The sequence below is a fragment of the Cryptomeria japonica genome, chromosome 1, assembly GCF_030272615.1.
Source record: "Cryptomeria japonica chromosome 1, Sugi_1.0, whole genome shotgun sequence".
Taxonomy (NCBI): domain Eukaryota; kingdom Viridiplantae; phylum Streptophyta; class Pinopsida; order Cupressales; family Cupressaceae; genus Cryptomeria; species Cryptomeria japonica.
The window spans coordinates 20,823,404-20,845,895 of NC_081405.1; the positions used below are offsets into that span (position 1 = coordinate 20,823,404).

A 22,492-nucleotide genomic window follows, 5' to 3' on the forward strand; every position below is an offset into this window, starting at 1 on the left:
AGTGTATGCAGATGTTTTGTTCATCATATGCTCATTGTTCGGAGAGGAGTGTACAAGATCATGTAATTCTATTCAGATACATAATGAATGATGTTAGATGAGATGCCAGAAGCAACATTCATTTACCTATAACTTATAAGCCTCTAAACTCTAGTTGTTACATGGCCAGATATAGAATCTTTCATCTTATGTACCACATCTCAAATAGATGAACAAATAAAGACAGTGTTTCCATTAACAATGAAAGTTAGAGGCAATTGCAATGGTTGCGAAATTTATGGGAACAACCATTAAGACCGGAGGTTGTGGTACAGAGTTCACAACAGCTCAAAACTTTAATCTGCAGGAGGATACTGTGAGTATAGAGCCACATTGTGCCTACTATTTTTTTAAATAAAATAAAATTTCTCTAAGCAAATATCAATCTAGCACGAAGCTAAACAATTATCCTTCTCTTCTGAAAACATAGTAAAGTAGAGGAAACCTTATAACAGTTTTAAACAAAAATAAAGTAGCCACAACCATTTTCTATCATCTAAGTGATAGTGCAAACTATGTACTTGAAAAGGCATAAAATTTGACAAGTTTTAATTTATAATGAACATTTCAGTCCATGAATTATTGTAAAAGACTTCTGGAAACCACTGTGCATTAAGTATTGCATCAGCGCTTGGGAGGCATCTCATGGCATGAAGCAGAATGACTCATACCAAAGTAAAACATTCTACGACTTGCCTGAGGCACACTGGAAACAACAAAACCCTTAAACAAGACCGTATAACAATTTAGTTGGCTAAATAAATGTATGTGAAGCACTGTGACCAGATGTTCTTGAGGCCCTGACTGACTATGAACAGAAAACTTGATAAGAACTTTAGCCAGAGTTAAACAGGAGCGTTGAGAAGGGGATTGCTTATGCAAATAAGCAAGCAAAACTTGAAACTGAAGTTTGAATACATTCCTTTTAACTTGCTACATTCAGCCGAAAAGCATTCATAACAGAAATAAGAGAAACCAAAATGGAAACAACTATAGGTACAGGATTGAACCTGCACAGGAACAGAAGGCAAAAGAAAAGGTTTCTAATCGGTTTAACACCACCAGAATAGAAATGAAAGAATACAGCTACTGTTTAATGACTGGAGCAAGTTTGAACATGTTTGAACAATCAAAGAACTAACCTTTGCCTCCTTATCTCGGAGCTACCAACTTGCTGTATCATGTTTGAACGCATTTAAAGGTCTCTGATTGAAAATGTTTGACTTTGAACATGTGCAAACTGTAAATTTCGAGGTCTAGTCAAAGAACTAACGTTTGCCTCCTTATTTCAGAGCCACCAAAATCAAATGGTGTCCTCAGGAGTCAACTGAAGACAACTATAGAATATAAACGATTTGTAGCTAAGCTTCATCCTTCAAAAATATTTTTAATAATGTGGTTCAAAAATCTTCAACCATAAAAGATGTACATTGAAGCAGTGCAAATTATGTTTACTTTGATCTGATTTATGGGTATAGATACCTTTGAAGATATGTTCAAGCATTGGACTTCTAATTGGCACCAACGTCTTGCTTTTCCTAAGTGGAAGATACCAAGAGAATCAGTACCAATGTTATGCTATTTTGGAAAGAAGCCATTGAGATGAAAAGCAATACATTACAGACCCTAAGACCATACATGCCTTTCGAAAATAGTTTCAAAACACAACATGATGTATCATAATGTAGACGTTAGAAAGAAAAACTAAATATAGCAACAATACAAATTTGTGATTCCACTTCGGTGATACATTCCAACTGGACAATCCAGATGCTGGAACCCGCAACTGTCCTTTTTAACAGTCAAGACACTGGGTCAGTTTTACAGTGTTTTCCATGAAGAGATACCAGAAAGATATGATGATGTCTCCTCATTCATTTATCTCATTTATCCATCAAGCGTGCTGGTAATGATGAAGCTTAAACAGAAGCACTTTTCCTGCAGCATTTCCAACAGCCAAAAGACCACCACCTGGACTAAAATCTAGTGAATGGACATACTGTAATGGAGTTTTGGGTGATGGAAAGTTAGAGAACACTGTGCAAGAAGGAAGATGAACCAATTTCAAATTATTCCTCTTCAACCTTGAACAAATGGCCAAAATCTGAGAATCAACATTGAACTTCAAATTATCCACAACAGTCACAAGATTTGTGAGAGATTTCGCAGGCCTTTTCACACCCCCAAGAAATTCATCCCTGTCGTAAATATTAACAATCCCACTATCAGAACCAGCAGCAAACAACTTACTGTCCGGAGAAACACTTAATGCCGAACTGTTAACACAACCCTCATCATTCCCCTTGTGAATACATTTCCTCGTTCGAAGATCCCAATTATAAATCTGCCCATCACCACCAGCACTCAGCAACTGATTTCCCCCTTCTGCAAATGCAGCTGCACGAACAGACCCGTTCATCTTTAAAGTCCCAATCAACTGTTTTGTCTTGGTAGAAACCAGCATAATATACCCATCATTCCCAAGGAAAGCAATCAAACTGGAATCGGAGGACACCTCGAAATTCTCCAAGCTCCTCTCCTCCCTCCCAATCAAACTACACACCTTATCCAGCTTCCCATTCACCACATCCAAACTATAAAAATATTTCCTCCTCCCTGCCACAATAACCTGCGATCCATCAGGCAAGAATGCAGCCTTGTAAATAGGTAGATCCTGAATAAAAATGCTCTGGATTTTAGCATTCCGCTTTCCATCAATTTGAAAAAGCTTCAACTTCTTATCAAGCCCGGCAGTAAGCAAAAGTTGACCATTCCTATGAAACGCCACAGACTGCACAACTGCATTGGATGGGTCCTCTGCGTTAGCATCCGTGAGCCTAGAATACTCAATCAACCCAGGCAAAAGCTTATCTTTGCTCCTGACCACAAATTCCTCATTACTCCTCAACAAATCATTCCCATCTTCAAAACCCTCACTATCCCTAAACCCTAAACCTTCGTCCTCATCAGAATCATCAGATCCAAACCCTAAACCCTTATGCTTTCCTCTACCCGAATCAGCCCATTCCGTACCGGGGTTTAACCTAGCATGCTGGTGCCTTAACCTACTAACATAATCAGTTCCTGAAATTAAACCCTCGTTTTCTTCTTTTCTTAATTTTTTCAATCGGTTTACCTTTGAAATGTCAACGAGTGCTTGGGTCTCTTCCTCATCGATCCAAGCAGGCTTTCTTACTTCCTCTACGTGGCCATCTTCTTCTTCCAATGCAGACCTTTCAGAACCTGCGGTTTTGTCTGTAAACCACACACGGAGTTTTTCATCATTTTCATCATATTGTGTTTTATCGAATCCAAAGAGAAGGCTTTCGAGCCTCTTTTTCTCTACACTGTCCTTCTCCATTTCTAGTTTTTCTTCCCTTGCACGCCTGTTTTTTCTTTTCCTGGCCACCTTCCCCATAGCCGGGACAATATCTCTGTTGTCTTCTAAACCGGATTCTTCGTCTGCCTTATTGGCATCAATATGAGGGCTCCTCTCTTTATGATGCTTTTTCTTCGAGAACTTTCGTTCTTCGTGTTTCTGGGTGTTGTTTGTGTGACGCTGCTGGACATTTTGAGAAATCATGACAGACATTATATCTAATTTCGTAGATTTCTGGTATTGTTCCCAGATTTATAATGAAAGCCCTGCAATCCGAAACTTTCCTCACAGACAGTATTAAGCAAAGCTGAAGGGGATTTCGCCTTCACAATTCTTCCTCTGCGGTACTACAAAATATTTAGATTGCTAAGAACGAATTAGGGTTTCCTTGCGATAAGTATTTAGGATGAAAAAATTAGCTTTGTTTTCAGTCTACTACCTATACATATCATTTATTTTATTTTAATATTAATTTATTTTTTTTAAAATCAAATTTTTTATATAGAATGAATGAAGATTTTTTACGGTTTTATTTATTTATATATGAAAAAAAATAACAACTAAATAAATAATTTTTTGGAGGGGAGAGCGCTCTGCAAGTAGGGTCTGGAACTAGGATTGACATGGACCCCTAGCGATCCTGTGGGTGTAGGAGGTGTAAGACCTCCTCCACAGTGATAAGCTTTCTTTCCTTCTTCCTCTCGTTTCCTGACCATTTGTCGAGGCGGGTGAAATTATTGCAGGTACGAGGGAGGGCAGAAGCAGTTAATGCTCGATGGAGGCGGGGATTAATGGGGTGGACTAGACCCATGTGCCCTTTACTAAAGTCGTCGAGGAAGCAATCCTTGGCAAGTCCTTATGAGACGCAATCGCTGGTGATGTAATCCAGGTCTCACAAGAGGCTAAATTCTCTCTAGTAAGTGCTTTGTCTGCAGATTGCAATGGCGGAGACGAAGGACGAGGTAAGGACCCTGCCTTGGCTCCTTGTACTTTCTCTATCTCTCCTAACGATGCCATGGTCAATGCCCTAGAGCTTGAAAATAAAAGACTCCAAGACATTGCTATTTTCTTTGTTGTAACTAATGTGGATAAATGTCCAGCGAGGAAATATTTCTTGATGGTTGGATGAAAAATGTATGGATTAAAAAGCTAGGTTTCAATTTTTCTTTCTGTAGAATGATTTAGAAAGGTCTTTTTGTTATATTCTTTAAAGATAATAAATCGCAAGTAGAGGTTTTGCATAAACAATTCTAGGTCGTTGGCCAAACCACTTTCAGGGCCCTCAAATGGTCTTTTGATGTGATTAATGAAGAAATTCTAGCTATATCTTTCCCTCGATGGCTGCTAATTAAGAATTTACCTCCCATTTTTGGGAATTTTATTCCGCAGTTGCTTGATCCGATAGGAAAAGTGGTTAGAGTAGATAATTCAACGAATCTTGTCCTCGATCTAGATGCCAGAGTCTTGATATCTATCAATCCGGGAGTAAACATTCCTAGATTTCTTAACATTAAACTGCGGAATGAATCCCTCACCTGCATTCTGGAAACCCTAGGGGGTCTGAATTCACGCTTCCTTTGTAGAAGGGAAGGACACGTCAGGTGCTCTTGCCCTATTCTAGCTAATAGGTCTAAACCTATCGCTAACCCGCACGGGTTTGGCAGGAATAAAGGTGGCCCTGCTCCACCCAATTCTTCATTTAAGCCTTCGAATGAACCGTTTGTTAAAGATAAATTGGATTTGCTCAGCAAAGCCATTAATAATGCAGTGGCTAGCTTCCCTAAGACTCAACCTATTGATCCCCCTAACTTTGATAGCAATTCTGACTTCGGCCCCTTTAATGTAGAACCCACCCCCCCACTCAGCGGTTTCTGCAACCGTCTCCCGAATGGAAAAAATCGATGACTCTGGCTTCCAAGTGGTCTCAAGGAAAAATAAAAGGTCTAAAAAAAAGAATGCCCAACAACTGGCCTTGGAAAAAATTAGGGCCAGAGGGCATCAGAATTTTCAATCGGCCAAACCAGGCATAGTGCAAGAGGGGTCTAGTACCCCTCTGAAGGAGATGACAAAGACCAGCCCCCCACAAGTACTCTCATGTCAAGACAATAGTCAGGACTTTTGAAGGAATTGATCGTGGAGATGATGCTAGTAGGAGTAGGGCTGCAACCCCCCCTGCCCTTGACAATCCTCAATATGCTCTCACAACATGTCAATCCCAAGCTGGGGATAATCCATCTGATCCGACACTTGTGCAGAACGATTTGTTGGACCCTCCAGGGCATGAGGATTGCTCCCCTCATCCTATCCTCATCACGTCCTCGACCCCTACTCCCGTAAAAGCTAATCCTTTGATTAATGATGATAATGTCCTTTATGAGATTATCCTGGTTGCTCCAACAGTTGTCAACACTAGAATCCATTACGCTCCTGAGATAGGAATGTCGGAAGGGGATTCCCAAGAAGATGCCTCCTCGATGGATATTCATGAGTCTGAGGTGGAAACTGATTTAAGATCCAACTTGTCGACCATTAATGGTGAGGAATTAAAGGATGCAGATATCACAAATGAGGAAATCTCTGAGGGTGAAGCACTCACTAGAAGGAAAAGAGGGAGGTTGTTAGGTTCTAAAAATAAACTCTCTCCCACGCACAAAAAATCTAACCGAAAGGCGAGCATCCCTAAGTGCTTTAACAGCTTCAAGGCTGACAAGAATGATAAATAATTATCCGTTCTCCATGAAATGTCTATCCTAGAATATCCGGGGGTTAGAATCCCTTGACAAGAAATATATGGTGAGAAGAATGTTGAGTAGTCATAAGGATTTGGACTTTGTCCTTCTTCAAGAAGTTAAAGCTATTAACTTCACCTTAGAGATCAATCTAAACTTCATATGGAAGGACTCCCTCAAATTCTTCACTAAACATGATAAAGGCAAAGGAGGGGTTGCCATTCTTATTAACCCTAATTGGCAAAACTCTATCCTTTGCTCTGGAGTCTCCCCTTGTAATAGAGTTGCTTGGGTTACTTTCCAACATGGAGATTCTTCATTCGGGTTGTGCAACATATACGCCCCCAATGACTACAGAGATAGATCTAAGCTCTGGAATTGGTTTGCTTCTCTTCTTGACATCCCATGGATCTTGGGGGGGATTTCAATATGGTCGAACACAAGGATGACAAATCAGGAGGTGTTGCAAATGAGTGGAAAGGTGGAGAAAATTTTCACTGGGATAGAATGAAAAGCATGAAGAGATTGTTTGACCCATTAGAGGGATTAAAACATGTTCATAAGGGCATATGGTATACGTGGTGCAATTTCCCGAAAGTTGGTAGCAGAATCTACTCCAGACTGGATAATTTCTATACCAATAAGGACTTCTTCTCCTTTATCCACGACCACCAAGGTTGCCCGGTGGTGGTCAGACCCTCCTCCCTCTCGGACCATCACCCCATCTTTGTTGAAATTGTTACTAGGAGTGCGAACAAACCTCATAGTAAGACTGGAGGTAAATTCATCCTCAACGACAATCTCCTCAAAGACCAGGACATTCTTGTGGCTATTCATATAGTAAGAATGTTTAATAAGTGGAATCCCTCTAGTGGCTCCTATATCAACAATTGGGATACCTCAGTCGGAAGTTGGCAGAAGATACTTGGCACCATTGGCAAAAAGAAGGCCAAAGATGCCAGACAGGTTGACCTAGTTCTATCCTCTAATCTGCTCAATGCAGAGCAAGCCCTTCAAAATGACCCTAGCAACTCTCATCTCAATATCCAAGTGACAATGGCTAGAGATGAACTCGAGAAAAGGCAGCATCATAAAGCACTAGGTGCCCGAACCAGAGCCAGGGTACTCTAGCTCGCTAAAGGACACAAAGGCTCTAAGTTATTTTTCAACATTCTGAAGCAAAAACAATGTAAGGTAAAGATTGATAAGCTATGGGTGGATGGCAAGGAAATTTCTGTTGACGAGGAAACCCTGAGTGAGTTCCTCAACTTCTACAAGCAGTTGTTCTCCTCCAAGGACTCTCTTGCTTCTAGGATTGCAAGGATCAAATGTGGGGATCTTATACCTAAGCTTGTATCTCCCGATGAGGCTATCTCTCTTAGTAGACCCTTTTCATTGGAGGAAATTATTAAAGCCATTAATTCTCTTCACAATGACAAAGCCCCAGGACTGGACAAGCTTACCATAGAGTTCTATAAGGCTAATATTGCATGGGTTGTTGATGATCTTCTTGGGGTCTATAATGACGCCATCAAGACTAGGACTCTGGGAATTAACATTAATAGAGGATTGATCAAGCTTATTCGCAAAGAAGGGGACAAGACTCTAATCAAGAACTGGCACCCTATTACTCTACTCAATGTCTCTTACAAGATTCTTGCTAAAATGCTCGCCTTAAGGCTCGAAAATATCCTCCCCAAGTTCATATGCCCCACCCAAACTAGCTTCATTAAAGGGAGACACATCTTGGAAAATCTGGTTACAAGTTGGGAGGCCATGGAATGGGCTAGAGTTTCGGATCAAAAGGTGGCCATGTTTTTGTTAGACTTTGAAAAAGCCTATGACAGGATTGAATGGGGTTTCATCTCCACTATGCTCCAAGCCTTTGGGTTTCCTGGGATCTTTTTCCAGTTTGTTAAGTTCCTTCTTAGGGATTCTCATGCCCAGGTAGAAGTGAATGGTCTGCTTTCTCAACCCTTCAAGCTCAGTAGATCTATTTGGTAGGGCTGCCCTCTTTCCCCTGCTCTCTTTGTGATTGCCTCTTATGCTCTTTTTTATCTGCTCAAGGATAACTCTCACTCCCCTAAGGTTAAGGGAATCTCCCTCCCAAATGACTCAAAGTTGATCAACATCCAATTTGCAGATGATACTGCTCTTTTTTTTGAATTATCAAAAGAGAATTTGGATGCTCTATCATCCAAGCTTTCATTGTTCTGTGACGCCGCAGGGGCTAAGATCTCTCAACCCAAATCTACCCTGCTCGGATGGACTGAGAAACCTCTAGACTGGCTCTCTACCTATGGGTATCAGTGGGGATGACCGAACACAATTGTCAGATATCTGGGGATCCCTTTTGTGATCTCTCCTTGCCTTAAGGACATGTGGTCATGGATTACGGGGAAGATTGAATCCAAGCTCTCCAAGTGGAAAAAGCACTATTTATCGCTGGCAAGAAGAATGCAAATGTGCCAAAAGATCCTCTCATCATACAATATTTACTATGTGTATGTATGGATGTTCAATAATTATCAGATCAATGAGATACATAAAACCATCTGGGACTTTCTGTGGTCCGATGGAAGAGGTCACAGAAAAGCTCACTCAGTCAAATGGGATTGGTGCTGCATGGATAAATCTATTGGAGGTTTGGGTCTTAAGGATCTGAAAATCCAAGGGATTGCATTGGTTGCCAAATGGATTTTTCATGCTCTGGAAGGTAATGAACCATGGAAAGTGCTAATTCGTAATAATATTAAAATGGGGGTTCCTAAGAAAGCTAAATCTTGGAAGTTCCTCCCCATTAGTGATCTACTAGCTGGATCCTTTCCAGTTTCTACCGCAGGCTCTGTTATTTTTAAAACCATCTGGAAAGCATGGGAAATTATTAGATCTAATGTTGACAATGGTTGGAGCAGCCATGTTAATCAAGTTTGTGGGGAAAAGTCAATCTGGTGGAACTTAACCCATAAAGATAAGCCTCTCGCCCTTACTCAAGGGTGTTCGGCCAAAAAATGGGCCAGCAAAGGTATTTGTTGTTTCAAAGACATCATAGCAAACAGAACTCGAATCCCTTGGGATGAGCTCTCCACTAAATTTAATCTGCCTCTATCTAATAAGAGGACGTATAACATCTTGTGCAATGCATGTAATTTCCTTCAGCCTCCCATTGCTTGTGATGATAGCCGCCTTCTCTCCTTCACTTGGTTCGATGGAATCCCAATTGGGAACCTTAAACCTCTAGTTATTTACAAAACCCTCTCCTCTGACTGCAGCATCCTCAACCATCTCAATTCGATCTGGTATTCTGACCTATTGCATGCTCAATGGGGTAATATTTTTAAAACTCTCTAGGGGTCTCCATTGGCTCCGAGGAAGAAAACCTTCAAATGGTTGCTACTTCTTGATAAGCTCCCTACCAGATCGGACTACTCAAAAGAGGACCCGTGCTCTATTTGTAAAGTCAAGGAAACCAGTAGACACATCTTTTTCGACTGCATTATTGCTAAGGAAATTTGGCTTATGTTTGGATTTACTCTTCCTGTAAATTGTAATATTCTTGATGTTGTTACAGGGATCATTAAAGGACTTAAGAAAGATACTAATGTGTTCTGGAATTTACTTTCTGGTGATATCCTTTGGTATTTATGGAAAGTTAGGAATTTAGAAAAATATCAAGGGCAAGTAAGGATCCTTACTGAGTCTTTTCGAAGTCTCACCCTCAATTCTGTCTGCTCGCAGGTCACCATGGTATTCAGACTTAACAAAGAGAAGTTATGAAGGTTCCTTTCAGATGGACATGCCACAGTATTCATCTTCAAGCTATCCCATGGCTACACTCGAGGAAGAACCAATGCCGAGAGAACTCCTTTTGTGAACACCATCGACGCTCTCATGGAAGAAATCAGGGGTAATGGCCACCAGGTTGGATAGAAGATGATCCAATCTGCGAGGATGTTGGATGATCTTAGGCTTTTTTGGATGGAAGGACCTACAAGATGGATCACCTGGATTTTTAATCTAGGCTTACACCATGGACAAGATTTTGTTTTTTGACACTATTGTAATTAGCCCGATGTATAGCATGTACTGACAAAACACTTACTCACAATTTTGTACAGTTACTAAGTAATAGGTTGTTCATATTTTGTACAGTTATAACGAGTTGCTAAAACAGTTACACCCTTTTTTTTAATCCAGTTTATTAACTTTATCAATACAAATCATAATTAATTATAAATTCTTTTTGTCTTGACTAACTTATAGATGTAATTTTTTTAATAGAATATTATTATTGAAAAATTATTTTTTTCAATCTAATTGACTCATAATTTCTACCCCGTATTTTAACAAATAATTAAAAACTATGAAAATTCATATTATTTTATTTTAACTTTAATTTAATATTTATTATTTTATGTCATTTAATATATATAATAAATATACCGAAAGGATTGGCTGGGAGGAAAAGGTCAAAAGATTGTTTACTCACTCTTAGGACCAGGTCATTTAGTATAGTTGGCTTTCCACTGCTGGTGCTGTCAAAGTTTCTGATTTGGGCAAGCATTTAGGGATCATCTATAGTCATTTGAATTGAGCAGTGGTTTCAACGATGTAATAGGATTAGAAAAAGAGTGGCTAGTAGTCATTTTTTGCTAATCAATGATGTACATGGGCGCTACCCTCGTTTTGGTGAGTTCCATCAAGGTTTCATTGGGTAAAGGTTAATTTTGATGAGGCCTCATGAGGTAAACCAAGACCTCTAGGAGCTAGGTGCATTGTTCAAATCATGACTAAAGGGTACTTGTCTTGGAGGCTAGGAAGTTAGTGTATGGAACAAACAATGAAGCTGAATTTCAAGCTGCATGGTTGGGGATCTTAGTTTGAAAACGATTTTGTGCCATAAAGGTTCATCTTGAGAGTGACTCCATGATCACCACTAATGCTATTAGATGCAAATATACACCTAATTGGAAGTTGAAAAGGCTACTAGTCTAGATGTGGAAAGAGATGTATGAGTTTGAAGATGTGTGTGTATCTCATGCCTATAGAAGAGGCAACCAAGAGGCAAACATGTTAGCTAGTTGGGTTATTGATATGGGGGAATCAACTTGGTTGATGGATTTAAATGAAGTGTAGAGTAGTTGGAAATGGGAATAATATGATGAGCGATCGATGAAGGATGGGGCCATTAATGGTGACCAAGGTGGTCGCATTAATGCATTAGTGAGGATGAAGCGGGAGAAAGTTCGCAATGCAAATGCAATAAGTGAGCTCATTAATGGGCATTGTAGTTGTAAATGGATGGCACTAGAAAGGTAGGATGGATACAACCATAAGCTTGGATGCAATGGAGTAGTAGATGGGTTCCAAAGGGAATATTACAAATGTGAGGTTGTTGAAGGTGTTTAAGACAAGGTACGTGAAAGTTTTGCATGCCATCAAGCTAATTTTCCAAGGTGAGGGTATGTCAACTCCTTCTGATACCATGCTAACATAGACATAGTGTCTACATTCCTTGTGTGGTTGTTTGAGTTGTGCAAGGATAGAGCTCTGACCAAGCAAATAATGGAGAGGCTAGTATGGATGAGGTGGTGAGTGAATATGAAGAAGTGGACATGGCAATGGAGGGATTTGGGCCAAGCCTACTCTGCCATATAACGACCCATGGATACTATTCATTATCTCGAAGAATGGTGGTGAGATGGAGGCTCAACAAGAAAAAGCAGCAAATGCTAGAGTTTTTAAAAGAGGTGATTAAGGGAATGGAAGGATTAGCGATGCCTCTAGCTAAAGATGGGTGGAAGATTGACAATAATCGACAAGAGTTTCCGAACTAAGGGTTTTTAAGTGGAGTATATAGCTTCCTATTTGGTGGGTGTTTTTGTTTCTCTTTTGGAATTCATTGAAGCTATCTTATTGTAATGAGTGAGGTCCCATAGCCAATTTTATTAAACAAAAGAAAAAAAGAAAAAAAGATATGTTATTTTATTTTAACCATAATCTAATATTTTTATTTTATAATAATAACATTATAGATTTAGTACAATTTTATATTTTTTATATTAATATATTTATTATTTTATATTATTTAATAAATATAGTATATACATATATATAATTTTCAGTAAATAATACATTATTATAAATATAAATATTTATTTTATATTATTTGATGTATATAATAAATATATGTTTTATATTTAATAAATAATGCATCTATTATGGGATCGCCCCACAATGCAACGATAGTTGCAAACCCATTGTTGATAATGGGCCTTTGGTTCAAGTCCCACCTAGGTTGATGCTTGTTGATGAAGAGATAAGGAGTGAATGAAGAAGATAAGGAGCGATCAAAGAATATAAGAAGTGAATGAAGAGATAAGGAGAACAAAGAGATAAGGAGTGATCAAAGAATATAAGAAGTGAATGAAGAGATAAGGAGTCAATGAAGGGATAAGCAATGAACATAGAGATAAGGAGTGATCAAAAAAGATAAGGAGTGAACAAAGAGATTAGAAGAATAGAGATATAAGGAGTGAATGAAGAAATAAGGAAAAAATGAAGAAACAAGGTGTGGGCGGAAAGAAAAGGAAGAAGGAGAGATAAGGAGTGACATGGAAAGATAAGGAACAGAGCAGAGTGATAAAGAAGTACTTCTGGTCTAGAGGTTAATCCCAACATCTTAGCATTCCCAACGTTTGAGGATGAGGTCCCTAAAAAATGTGGCCTCACTGGTTCATAGCTCCAGTCAAAAGTGATCACTGATAAAATAAAATAAAATAATGCATATATTATATTTTTATTATAAAAATTAAATCTATAATATTGTATGTAATATTCAAATAATATTATTTATTATATTATATATTTTATAAATAATAGATAATCTAATCTAATATTATTATTTATTATTAATAATTATTATATATTTGTTATCAATATATTGAATCCTTAACTAATATTTTAGATTATATTATTATATTATACAGATTTAACATTTTATAAGAAGAAAATATAATATTTTATTTTACTTAATATTATGTTATTCAAAATTTAATGTTATATTTTTAAATATTATTATTTTATTATTATATTAAGTTACAATAAATAATAAACAACTCACATACTCATCGAAATAATTATCTATTAAGGAAGGACTAACAATTAATGAGATATCCATCCCTTTGAGATAGCTTGATTTCATACATATTTTGTGACCTCTAAGGTGAAACTTTGCAAGGACCAATCTTCTAAGGTTTGAACTCATTATATATCACTTTAGAGAATTTTATTTCTTCAAGTGCGCCATGAATTCATCATCATGTGTAAGACTTGTGTTTTCTTTTATGTTTACTTGTGTACAATTTGAATATAGGATCACTTTCTTCCAGCTTTTTATTTATTTGTGCACTAACACCCTGATTTTCTATGTGAAGCCGTCAACATTTGTGTTGATGCACTTATAAATTTCAATCTTTAATAGGTTTGTGACGCCTTTTGGAAATGTCTCATAAACCAATCAAAATGTTGTTATCCTAACTGACCTTTTCACTAAATTATTGTATGCGAACTCAACATATGTAGAAAAAGTGTCCCCTTATAAGGGTTTTCCTTCAAAAAAAATAAAAAAATTGAAGGCATATCCATGACTCCAATTTATAGACTTATCTTGAAAATTTATTAAATATATATATATTATGCAAAATTCTAATTGAGGTATGTTCTCAAGTCTTTCCATGGAGTGTACTAAAAATGACTAAAGAACTTTATATCTTTATCTAAGGTGACATTATACATCAATCTATGTCATGTTACTACTTGCCTAATAAATAAGTACATAAACCTAGACATATCATTCAACTTATTAAAATCAGTGAAAGGTGTTATATATGGAAACATATCAACAAATATTAAGATAGAATCATTACTTCTCTAGATACAAACCAACCCAAAGATATCATGAATGGAATGTTATTCCCAAGGAATGTGTAGTGTTTAGTGGCTTATAAAATCTCATTTAATATGCTAGAATTGTACTATTTAAAATGATTTAATAATAACAAGTATGCATCTTAGTAGAAAACTCATCCTATAATACCTCTCTTCCATCAAGGATTGCATCATATTTGTGTCAAAATCACATGTGCGAAAATATTTATCATGAATGAGATTCTCTCTTTGAATTGAAAAAAATACACTTTTTTTCATTTAGAAGACAAGTACCTACGTAAAAATTCTTCATATGAGTCTTTGCATGTAGCCTACCTAGTTCTATGCATGTGTGTCATGCATCTACAAAATCTAGGTCTATGACATAGAAACCCTTAATTATGTCCATGATCACTAGTTCAACTATCATTATAGATAATAATGTTGATGTCATTATCAAGGTGCTTGTATTATTATTTATTTCACCAACTCTATGTTTGACCATGAAAACCAAATTTTGCAGATGGTTTACTTGCACCATGTGTCTACAATTCAATATTACTTGTATTGATAAAATTCAATGCTTAGTTGTTAATGTTCAACATAAATTTATTGAACAACAAATTATGACTCCACTTTTACAATTATTGAATAAATACATAAACTTATTGGTCATAGAAAGAGTATTTTTCCTCTTATCACTAATTTCTCACTAAGTGTGTGATTGGTTTCTTGACTCGATACTACACTAATTACTACTTGCCTAATAAATAAGTACATAACCCTATACATATCATTCAACATATTAAAAGTAATAAAAGGTGTTATATATGTAAACATGTCAACAAATATTATGTTACATCCCACGTGTGCCCTAAATATTTTGATGATGTTATGATGGCTACATATCATTTACAAACAACATAATATTTGTACACTGATACTGATAATGGTGATTCAACTGTAAATATCAGTTAATAGTGGTCAATTATTGGCTACATATCATTTACAAACAACATTGAAACCACTACAGAGTTATAAAAACCTCAAATATTGCAATTAAAGATTGTTTAAATTTGATAAGGAATATGTGGCATATGGTATCAAATAATACAACATTACCATTAACCGAATGGTTTCATACTTACGATCATGAGTGGGCAAGATGCTAGCTCATGAGAACAAGCATGAATCCTACATATAAATAATCTTAGTAATTGTCAAATGGAAGGATAAACCATAAGGGTGATTGTCACCACAAGTTTGTTTGACCCGTATGTTTAACTCGAGTCCACGTGCATGTAAGTAAGCCCATTAAGCCTCCAAAGAGTCAGTATGCAATTAGCATAAGAAGACAAACACAATGGCTTGGAAAACTTCATTGGTTTAAGTTTAACCGAGTAGGGTGATGAACAATGACTGCATGCATTGATGTGTTGCAAACTCATAAATCCTTTGGCCAAGGTGATGCTAAAAATTGTAAGCATCAGTCAATTCTTTTGATCCAAATATACAACCTAGTCATAGGTCATACAAGTTAGGAGTAACCTATGGTGTGTGATGGACTAGGGATTGTGTAGGGTCAAACACCAGTCTCATATGACATTAGATCCAACATCTATCACTTTCTTGCGAAGGGTCGAGCCTTTCTAGTTGGAAATGGTACAAGGGGACTAGTAAGTTTGTGGTTGGGCGGAAAAACACCCTAATGATACTTTCCCTCTATCAGCATAGTAAAGATTATCTAAGTTCAGAATGGAATATAAAAGTTGTAAACACTAAACCTCTTTTCAGCTTTATTTATCTAGTTGTACTATATTATGTTTATACAATTAATCTTATGCAAATATTTTACATATTTTCTAGTTTAATTTCCGTTTTTTGTTTCAAAAAAAATGTTTATCTAGATTTTCATGTTTCTAATTTTCAGTTTCAATGTTACATATTGTTGCAAATATTTAGTTGCTCGTTGTATACAATCATACTTGATATACATGATTTATTTGATGCACATACTAACCCTAGATAGTGGATCTCTTACGTGCTCTTTCATGTCTTGAGACTATTGCCTTTGATTTTTCTATGTTTGGGGCCATTTCGTTGTTGTGATGCACTTGTCTCTCAAATGTATGTATGCTACCTTATTACAATTGCTCTTGGTAAGGCATACACAATCGCTTTAATGTGGGGACATGCACTCGACTATATGTTACACTTGATGCACACACCATGAGGTTTGGTTTGTATACTTTGATCACAAACCATGATATATTTTGTGCACATTACAACATCCATTTTGTAGTCAATTTTTGTTCAGATTACTTTGCAAGCTAAGACTTAATTTTGAAATCTTTACGTTTGGTGCACATTGCAACACCAATTTTTGTTAGGTTTTTTAGATAAATGAGGTTTTACTTTGTAATCTCTTTTTACTAACATGACTCATAGTAAGTAGCTTCTTAATAGACCAAGAAGTCACGTCTCTTCTCTTTCTCTTTGCTCATATGGCTCATAGTAAGTAGCTCCTTACTAGACCTAGAAGGCATATGTTTTCTTCATTCTTGCATGCTCCATATGTTGATACTATTGCTTCTTTTATTTTGACGTTTTAGACCAATGAGATCCTAGGTCCTTGGGGGTTTGGTGTTTCTCATCTCTTTAATGTCTTGTTGAAATTCTTTCAATGCTATCCTTTACTTTACTGAGAGAATGAGCATAAGGTCATACTCCCACTAAAGTGAGGGTTGAATGTAGTGTCGTAAATTGTATCCTCATACAATTTCATACTCATTTGGGGATCACTTTGGTGCTTCTCCTTGCTTGCCTCTGAGACTATGTGATGCTGCTCAAAATAGTGCTTGATTCTAGAAGTTTAACACCTTGTCTCTGCTTTTTGACTTTGTTCTAATCCGAGAGGATTGGACTAGGATAGGCACCTAGTGCCATAGTCCAACCAAAAGGGGCCCAAGTTTGAACCCTCTAACAAATGGAAAATGTTGAGCGAGAAAATGCTTCCAACGTTGGCCTTCTTCGAAATTTTCAACATGTTTCAAAATGTTGAGAATAAAAGAAATTATTATCCCTTCATTTGAAACATCTCTCAATCATATCTCATTAAGGAATTCAATTCACATCAAACAATTCAATAGAGAAAGCAATCAAAGCATTCTCAAGGCAGTGAAAGAGAGGTCAGATATTTAGATTTTTAAGAATTCAAGATGGCCTCCATGATCAAGTTTATGTGAGGGCATGCATGATCTTCCACCTAGCAACATCAATCTTTCATGTAGACTATGAGGCAAGAAGATTCATATTAGCAAAGGTATAACATCATCAATTATGCATTTTATTAAGGTTTTTAGCCTCTACCCTCCAAAGGTAAGCTCTCTTTTTCATCATGATTGCTGTAGGGTTAATTCCAACTTGGGGTTTGACTTAGAAAAACTCACGGGGGCTTCGTTGGCTAGGCAATATTGTATCACGTGCATTCATGTTGGGGGGTTAGATATCCTAAAAAATTGAAGACAATATATTGCCTATCTAGTGAAAATAGGGGGCTTTTTAATTTGGGCTTTGAAAAAATACAATATTTGGTGAAAATAGGGGGGATTTTAATTCGAGCTATGTATTGGCAGGGGGTGACAAAAAAGGAGTTTAGGGCAATATTTTTTGAAAATAGGGGGATTCTTTAGTATGCCATGAAAGCATAACCCAGGTTCACTAAGTGAAGCCCTTGTGGAAAAACTTTTATACAACTCAACACCATTTCCCCTCTCTTGTGTGTGCAGGATTCAAATATGATAGAGAAGGTTTGCAAATTCAAAAACTGTAGACTGAGACAAAGAGATCTAGACTTTGAAGAAGCAGGAAACCCTAGTCAGTGGCAACTATTGTCAGTGTCCAACACTTTTTTGACAATGTTTCAGGGAGATAATCTTTGAAACATCCTAATTCGAAATATATTCACAATATTTGCTTCCAACACCTTTAGGTTAGTGGTGCCTATTGATGTAGACTGATACTTTTAGGCTCAAATTACAGACATAGGTTCCTTTTTTATTCCTATTTCCAGATCTACCCTCAGAGTTTGCATATATGTCATGTAGCTTATTTTTTATGTTGATTATCGCCAAATTTACCTTTTTAGCCCTAGTTCTTGCATTTAATCATTCTATCTTATCCAACCATATCAATAAGTACAAAGAGGAAGTAATAAATCATTGTGCCCAGTTCTCTCAAGGGTTTGTAATTGAACCTATTGATTATTTTCCTTATGTATGTTGATGAGAGTGGGTTTGATTCCTAGTTTGCATGTTTATACTAGTGAACCCCATTCCCACACATTACAGTTGTAAATATATGATTTTTTTTGCATTATCTTCCTCTCAAGATTATTTTAGGGAGTTGTTTTGTTGCATTTAACTTTCTTAGAGTAATTTCTAACACTAAAGGCATGATACCATAAACACCATACACAAGATTATATGGATTAGCACGAGTAGCCATATAGATGCTCATGTGATCGACTCATATTGCATATATTAATTTAGTGTGTCAACCATTACCATGCTTATTAATAATTTATTGAAGGACTTGTTCAATTGTTTCATTAGAAGTCTCATCTTGACTATTATACTGAGAATAATAAGGGGTGGAAAAATGATGTTGGATATTCTTTGTTCTTAATTGACGTGTCATTGTTCAAAATAAAAGCCAAAGGAAATCCAAATTAAGAAATTATATTCTCCAAGATAAACTTGCAAATTGCTTCAACAATAATGGAAAAAAAGTGGAATAACTTTGACCCACTTTGAGAAGTAATTACTTGTGATAATAAATGTATGTCCTTTAGATAAACGCGGAGAAATTTTCCCAATGATATCCAAACCCCATTATGGGAAATGACCAAGATGAAGCTTGGGCACAAGGTTCTTGAGTTGAAGCTCAAATTAGATTGTTGCGTTGTTGATATTGAAGGCATTTCTTGACAAGAGAGAAGGAATATTGTTCCATTGTTTACCAATAACATCCTATATATGTAATAGCTTTTTAACTAAGTATTTTTCTCACCTCTAGAGCCTGAATGGTCTTCTTAGATGGAAAGGGATATTTTTTACTTAGTTAAGCAATGAAGAAGGAGACCATTGTAAGATCTCTAATAAAGAATATTATAAACAATGTATATAATGCACTACAAGATTTTGAATATGAATGTGAGCATTTGTTTTTAGTGAATGTGTCATCATTTTGATAGTTATAGATATGTGAATTTCATTCTTCAAAGATTATATTAACTATACAAAGTAAATTTCTTGAATTAGAACTATTAGCAATAATAGATGGAGGAAGCGATTGCATCATAAATTGATACTCATTTGTTGCATCCTTAAAGGATACAAGGGAAGTTATGCTTTCCATTGCATCCATGTAATGATTATCCTTGTGTGGGATAGTTTTGATAACGAATTAAGAAAAAATATTTAACAAATACAAGGCCAAATTATGATATTGAGATAATTTATCCTTTCTAGCCTAGCACGGTCTTGTAATTTGATTTAATACTAATTAAGAATCACCATATATTTCAATGCCTTTTTTTATGTTTAATGATAAGGTAGCACACAAGCTAGAAATAAGGGTTATGTACTAAACGATATAATTTGCACATGGGAAATGTAGATGACAAGATAGGGGAAGTGGCTTACTAGAGGGTGAAATTAAAATCACTCCTCTAGAGCTAGTTTGACACCTTGATCCATTGAAATATATTTGTCATGTTGCATTGCTTTGTGTAAATGGAATGTGTTCATTTAAAAATGCATTGATATTAGGAAATGAATATGTGAAGGGGAATCAACTTAATGGTTAACCACAACTTCTCTTTTTATTTATTTTTGTGAGACAAACTTAAGGTTAAACTTAGTTAGTAGCACAACAAACTTATCCAATCTTCTTGAAAGATTGATTTTAGAAAATAAATGTTTAAGAGGATCAAACTTGACAATAACATGGTTTTTGCATGTATGAAATAATGTATTAGCTTCTATATTGCAAAATAAGACCAAGACATTGTTTCTCCAATACACAATACCTAGTTTTGTAATCAAATACAATATGACTAATGTAATACACCATGCTTGCATTACCATCATCATTATGTTGAGCTAATAAAGCTACTAAAGCATGAGATGAAGCTAATGCATAAAGTAGAAAATATCATCCTTGTATAGCTAACATCAAATTGGGAGAGTTAGACAAATAACTCTTAGAGGAGTCAAAAGAATTTTGGAAATTATCATCCCATTGAAAGCATACATTTGTTTTTAGAAGATAAGTAAAGGAGAGGGTATGATTAGCCAATTGAGATATAAATCTTCTCATGGCTTGAATATCCCCTTCTAGACTATGAACTTGAGAAATGTTTTTTTAGGTAGAGGCATGTTTATGATGGTATCTATCTTATGGGTATCAACTTCAATTCCATGACGACAGATGATAAATTCCAAAGTCTTGCCATTTTCTACACCAAGACACGCTTAAGAGAATTTAATCTCATTTTTTTAGTCATTCTCTTAAAAATAAATGTTCAAATTATTAACGTGATCTTAGATATCATTGACATGATCTTCAATGATTTGATGAATAAATTCATTAAAGATAAAGAGTCATCGCTTGTTGGTAAGTTGCATCAACATTCTTTTAATCCAAATAGCAAGAATACATAACAAAAGGTACCCCAAGGGGTAGTTGTATTAATATGATCTTCTAGGTTAACAAGGATTTGATTATATCTTGAGAATTCATCCATGAAAGAGAATAATGCATGGCCTTATATTGAGTCTACAATAATAGCAATATTAGTGAGGGGAAATCATCTTTAAGATAAGCTTTGTTTAAATACCCTTAAATTTTATGCAATTGTGAAAACAACAATTGGGTTTTAAAATGACAACTATATTTGATATCCAAGGTGAATAATCAATAGGATGGGTAAGACCAAAATTTAGAAGCTCCTCTATCTTGGTCTTGACCATTAAAGCAACCTTAGGATATATACCTCTATAATTTTCTACTTGACTGACTGGGCAACAAGATATAACACAATGTATGGACCACAATAGATGGGTTGATACCAAGCATATTCTCATATGACCAAGAAAACATCTTTGGTAAAGAATGTAAAAGGTTAGAATGTGAATCACGTTCTTCTAGAAAAAAAAAGAGTTTTCTAATTAATTATTTTTTTGGAAAAGAGGGATCTACATGGACATTGATAGTATGTCCCAAAACAAGTGAACTAGAGTTTGAAGGATCAAGAATTTCAAAATCTTGATTAATGTTAGAAAGTAGGGTTTGTTCTTTTGAAGTCATGATGGATTCACCAAAATATGCTTGAGGGTTCAATAAATAAGGGAATCTACAATCATCATTGTTAGAGTTATTGGTTTTTTGGTGGTGACGGCCATATGTCCGTCGAATTTATGCTTGCAGTCAGATGACGTCACCACTGTGTAGGCAGCCTTCAGGCCTCTTCTGGGCCCATTTGGAGTACCTTCAGTTTTTTGGCCATATCTTGGGCATACGAAGGCGTTTTTCGACAAACCTTATATCGTCAAAAAGCTCTTTCCGAGCTCTATCTAGATATGGAGTTTTGATATTTTAATTTTTCTTTTTTGCTGTCAAAACCAGAGGTTCATTTTTGCACTCCGAGAGACATAACTTGAGCATCCGACCTCCATTTTTTGAAAACTTTATATCGTTGGAAAGTTTGTTCGGTGTAGTTTCTAGTCATATGAGTTTTCTTTCCAGATTCTTCTCCAGGTACATTTTATTCAGTTTTTTGCTTTTCGGCATTCTGGTGAATATCTTGGATGTTTTAGGTCCTGGGATCTCTTTCTTTGAGTAGGATGTCTCGTCTTTGGTTGTTCTTTCTATTTTCAATCTTCTCTCTCTTTTGATCATTATAGCATTTTATTTATGCAAATGCATTGAGATAAAGTGCCACCATGCATTGTATACTTGAGATCTTGCACATCTTGTGCCTTATTGTACATGCACTACTTATAAAGTGCCATGGGGGGGTTGATGTTTGCCATCTACCTTTGTCATGTGAATGTTTCTTCCACGACGTTAGCCTCATGATGTGTGTCAAGTGAGTGTTCCTTCCACGACACTATGTACCTTCTCTACACCTTCGATGTTCCTGGTTCTTCGTCATGCAGTTCTTGTTGGCCTTTCTTTTCAGTGTACCTATCCCTCTCCCTTTTCAACATTATGGGGAGGTTTTTTCTGTTGTTCTAATGCTTCCTTGGTTCGATTGATCAACTCTGCAGGCTATGGTGTTTCATGCCATCTGTATCTTCGAGTTCAATTGTTTGCCTTTGTTTGCCATCAGATTCAAGTAGTGTCATTTGAG

The 22,492-nt window shown here is 36.3% G+C and overlaps 1 protein-coding gene across 1 annotated transcript; it reads right to left on the bottom strand.

The window, feature by feature from the left end:
• Positions 1–1,469: 1,469 nt before the first annotated feature.
• On the bottom strand, positions 1,470–3,822 carry LOC131031199 (U3 small nucleolar RNA-associated protein 18 homolog). The gene has a single exon (XM_057962245.2). It carries the CDS (start codon positions 3,629–3,631, stop codon positions 1,934–1,936), a length of 1,698 nt encoding a protein of 565 aa, XP_057818228.2. The 5' UTR covers positions 3,632–3,822; the 3' UTR covers positions 1,470–1,933.
• Positions 3,823–22,492: the final 18,670 nt, after the last annotated feature.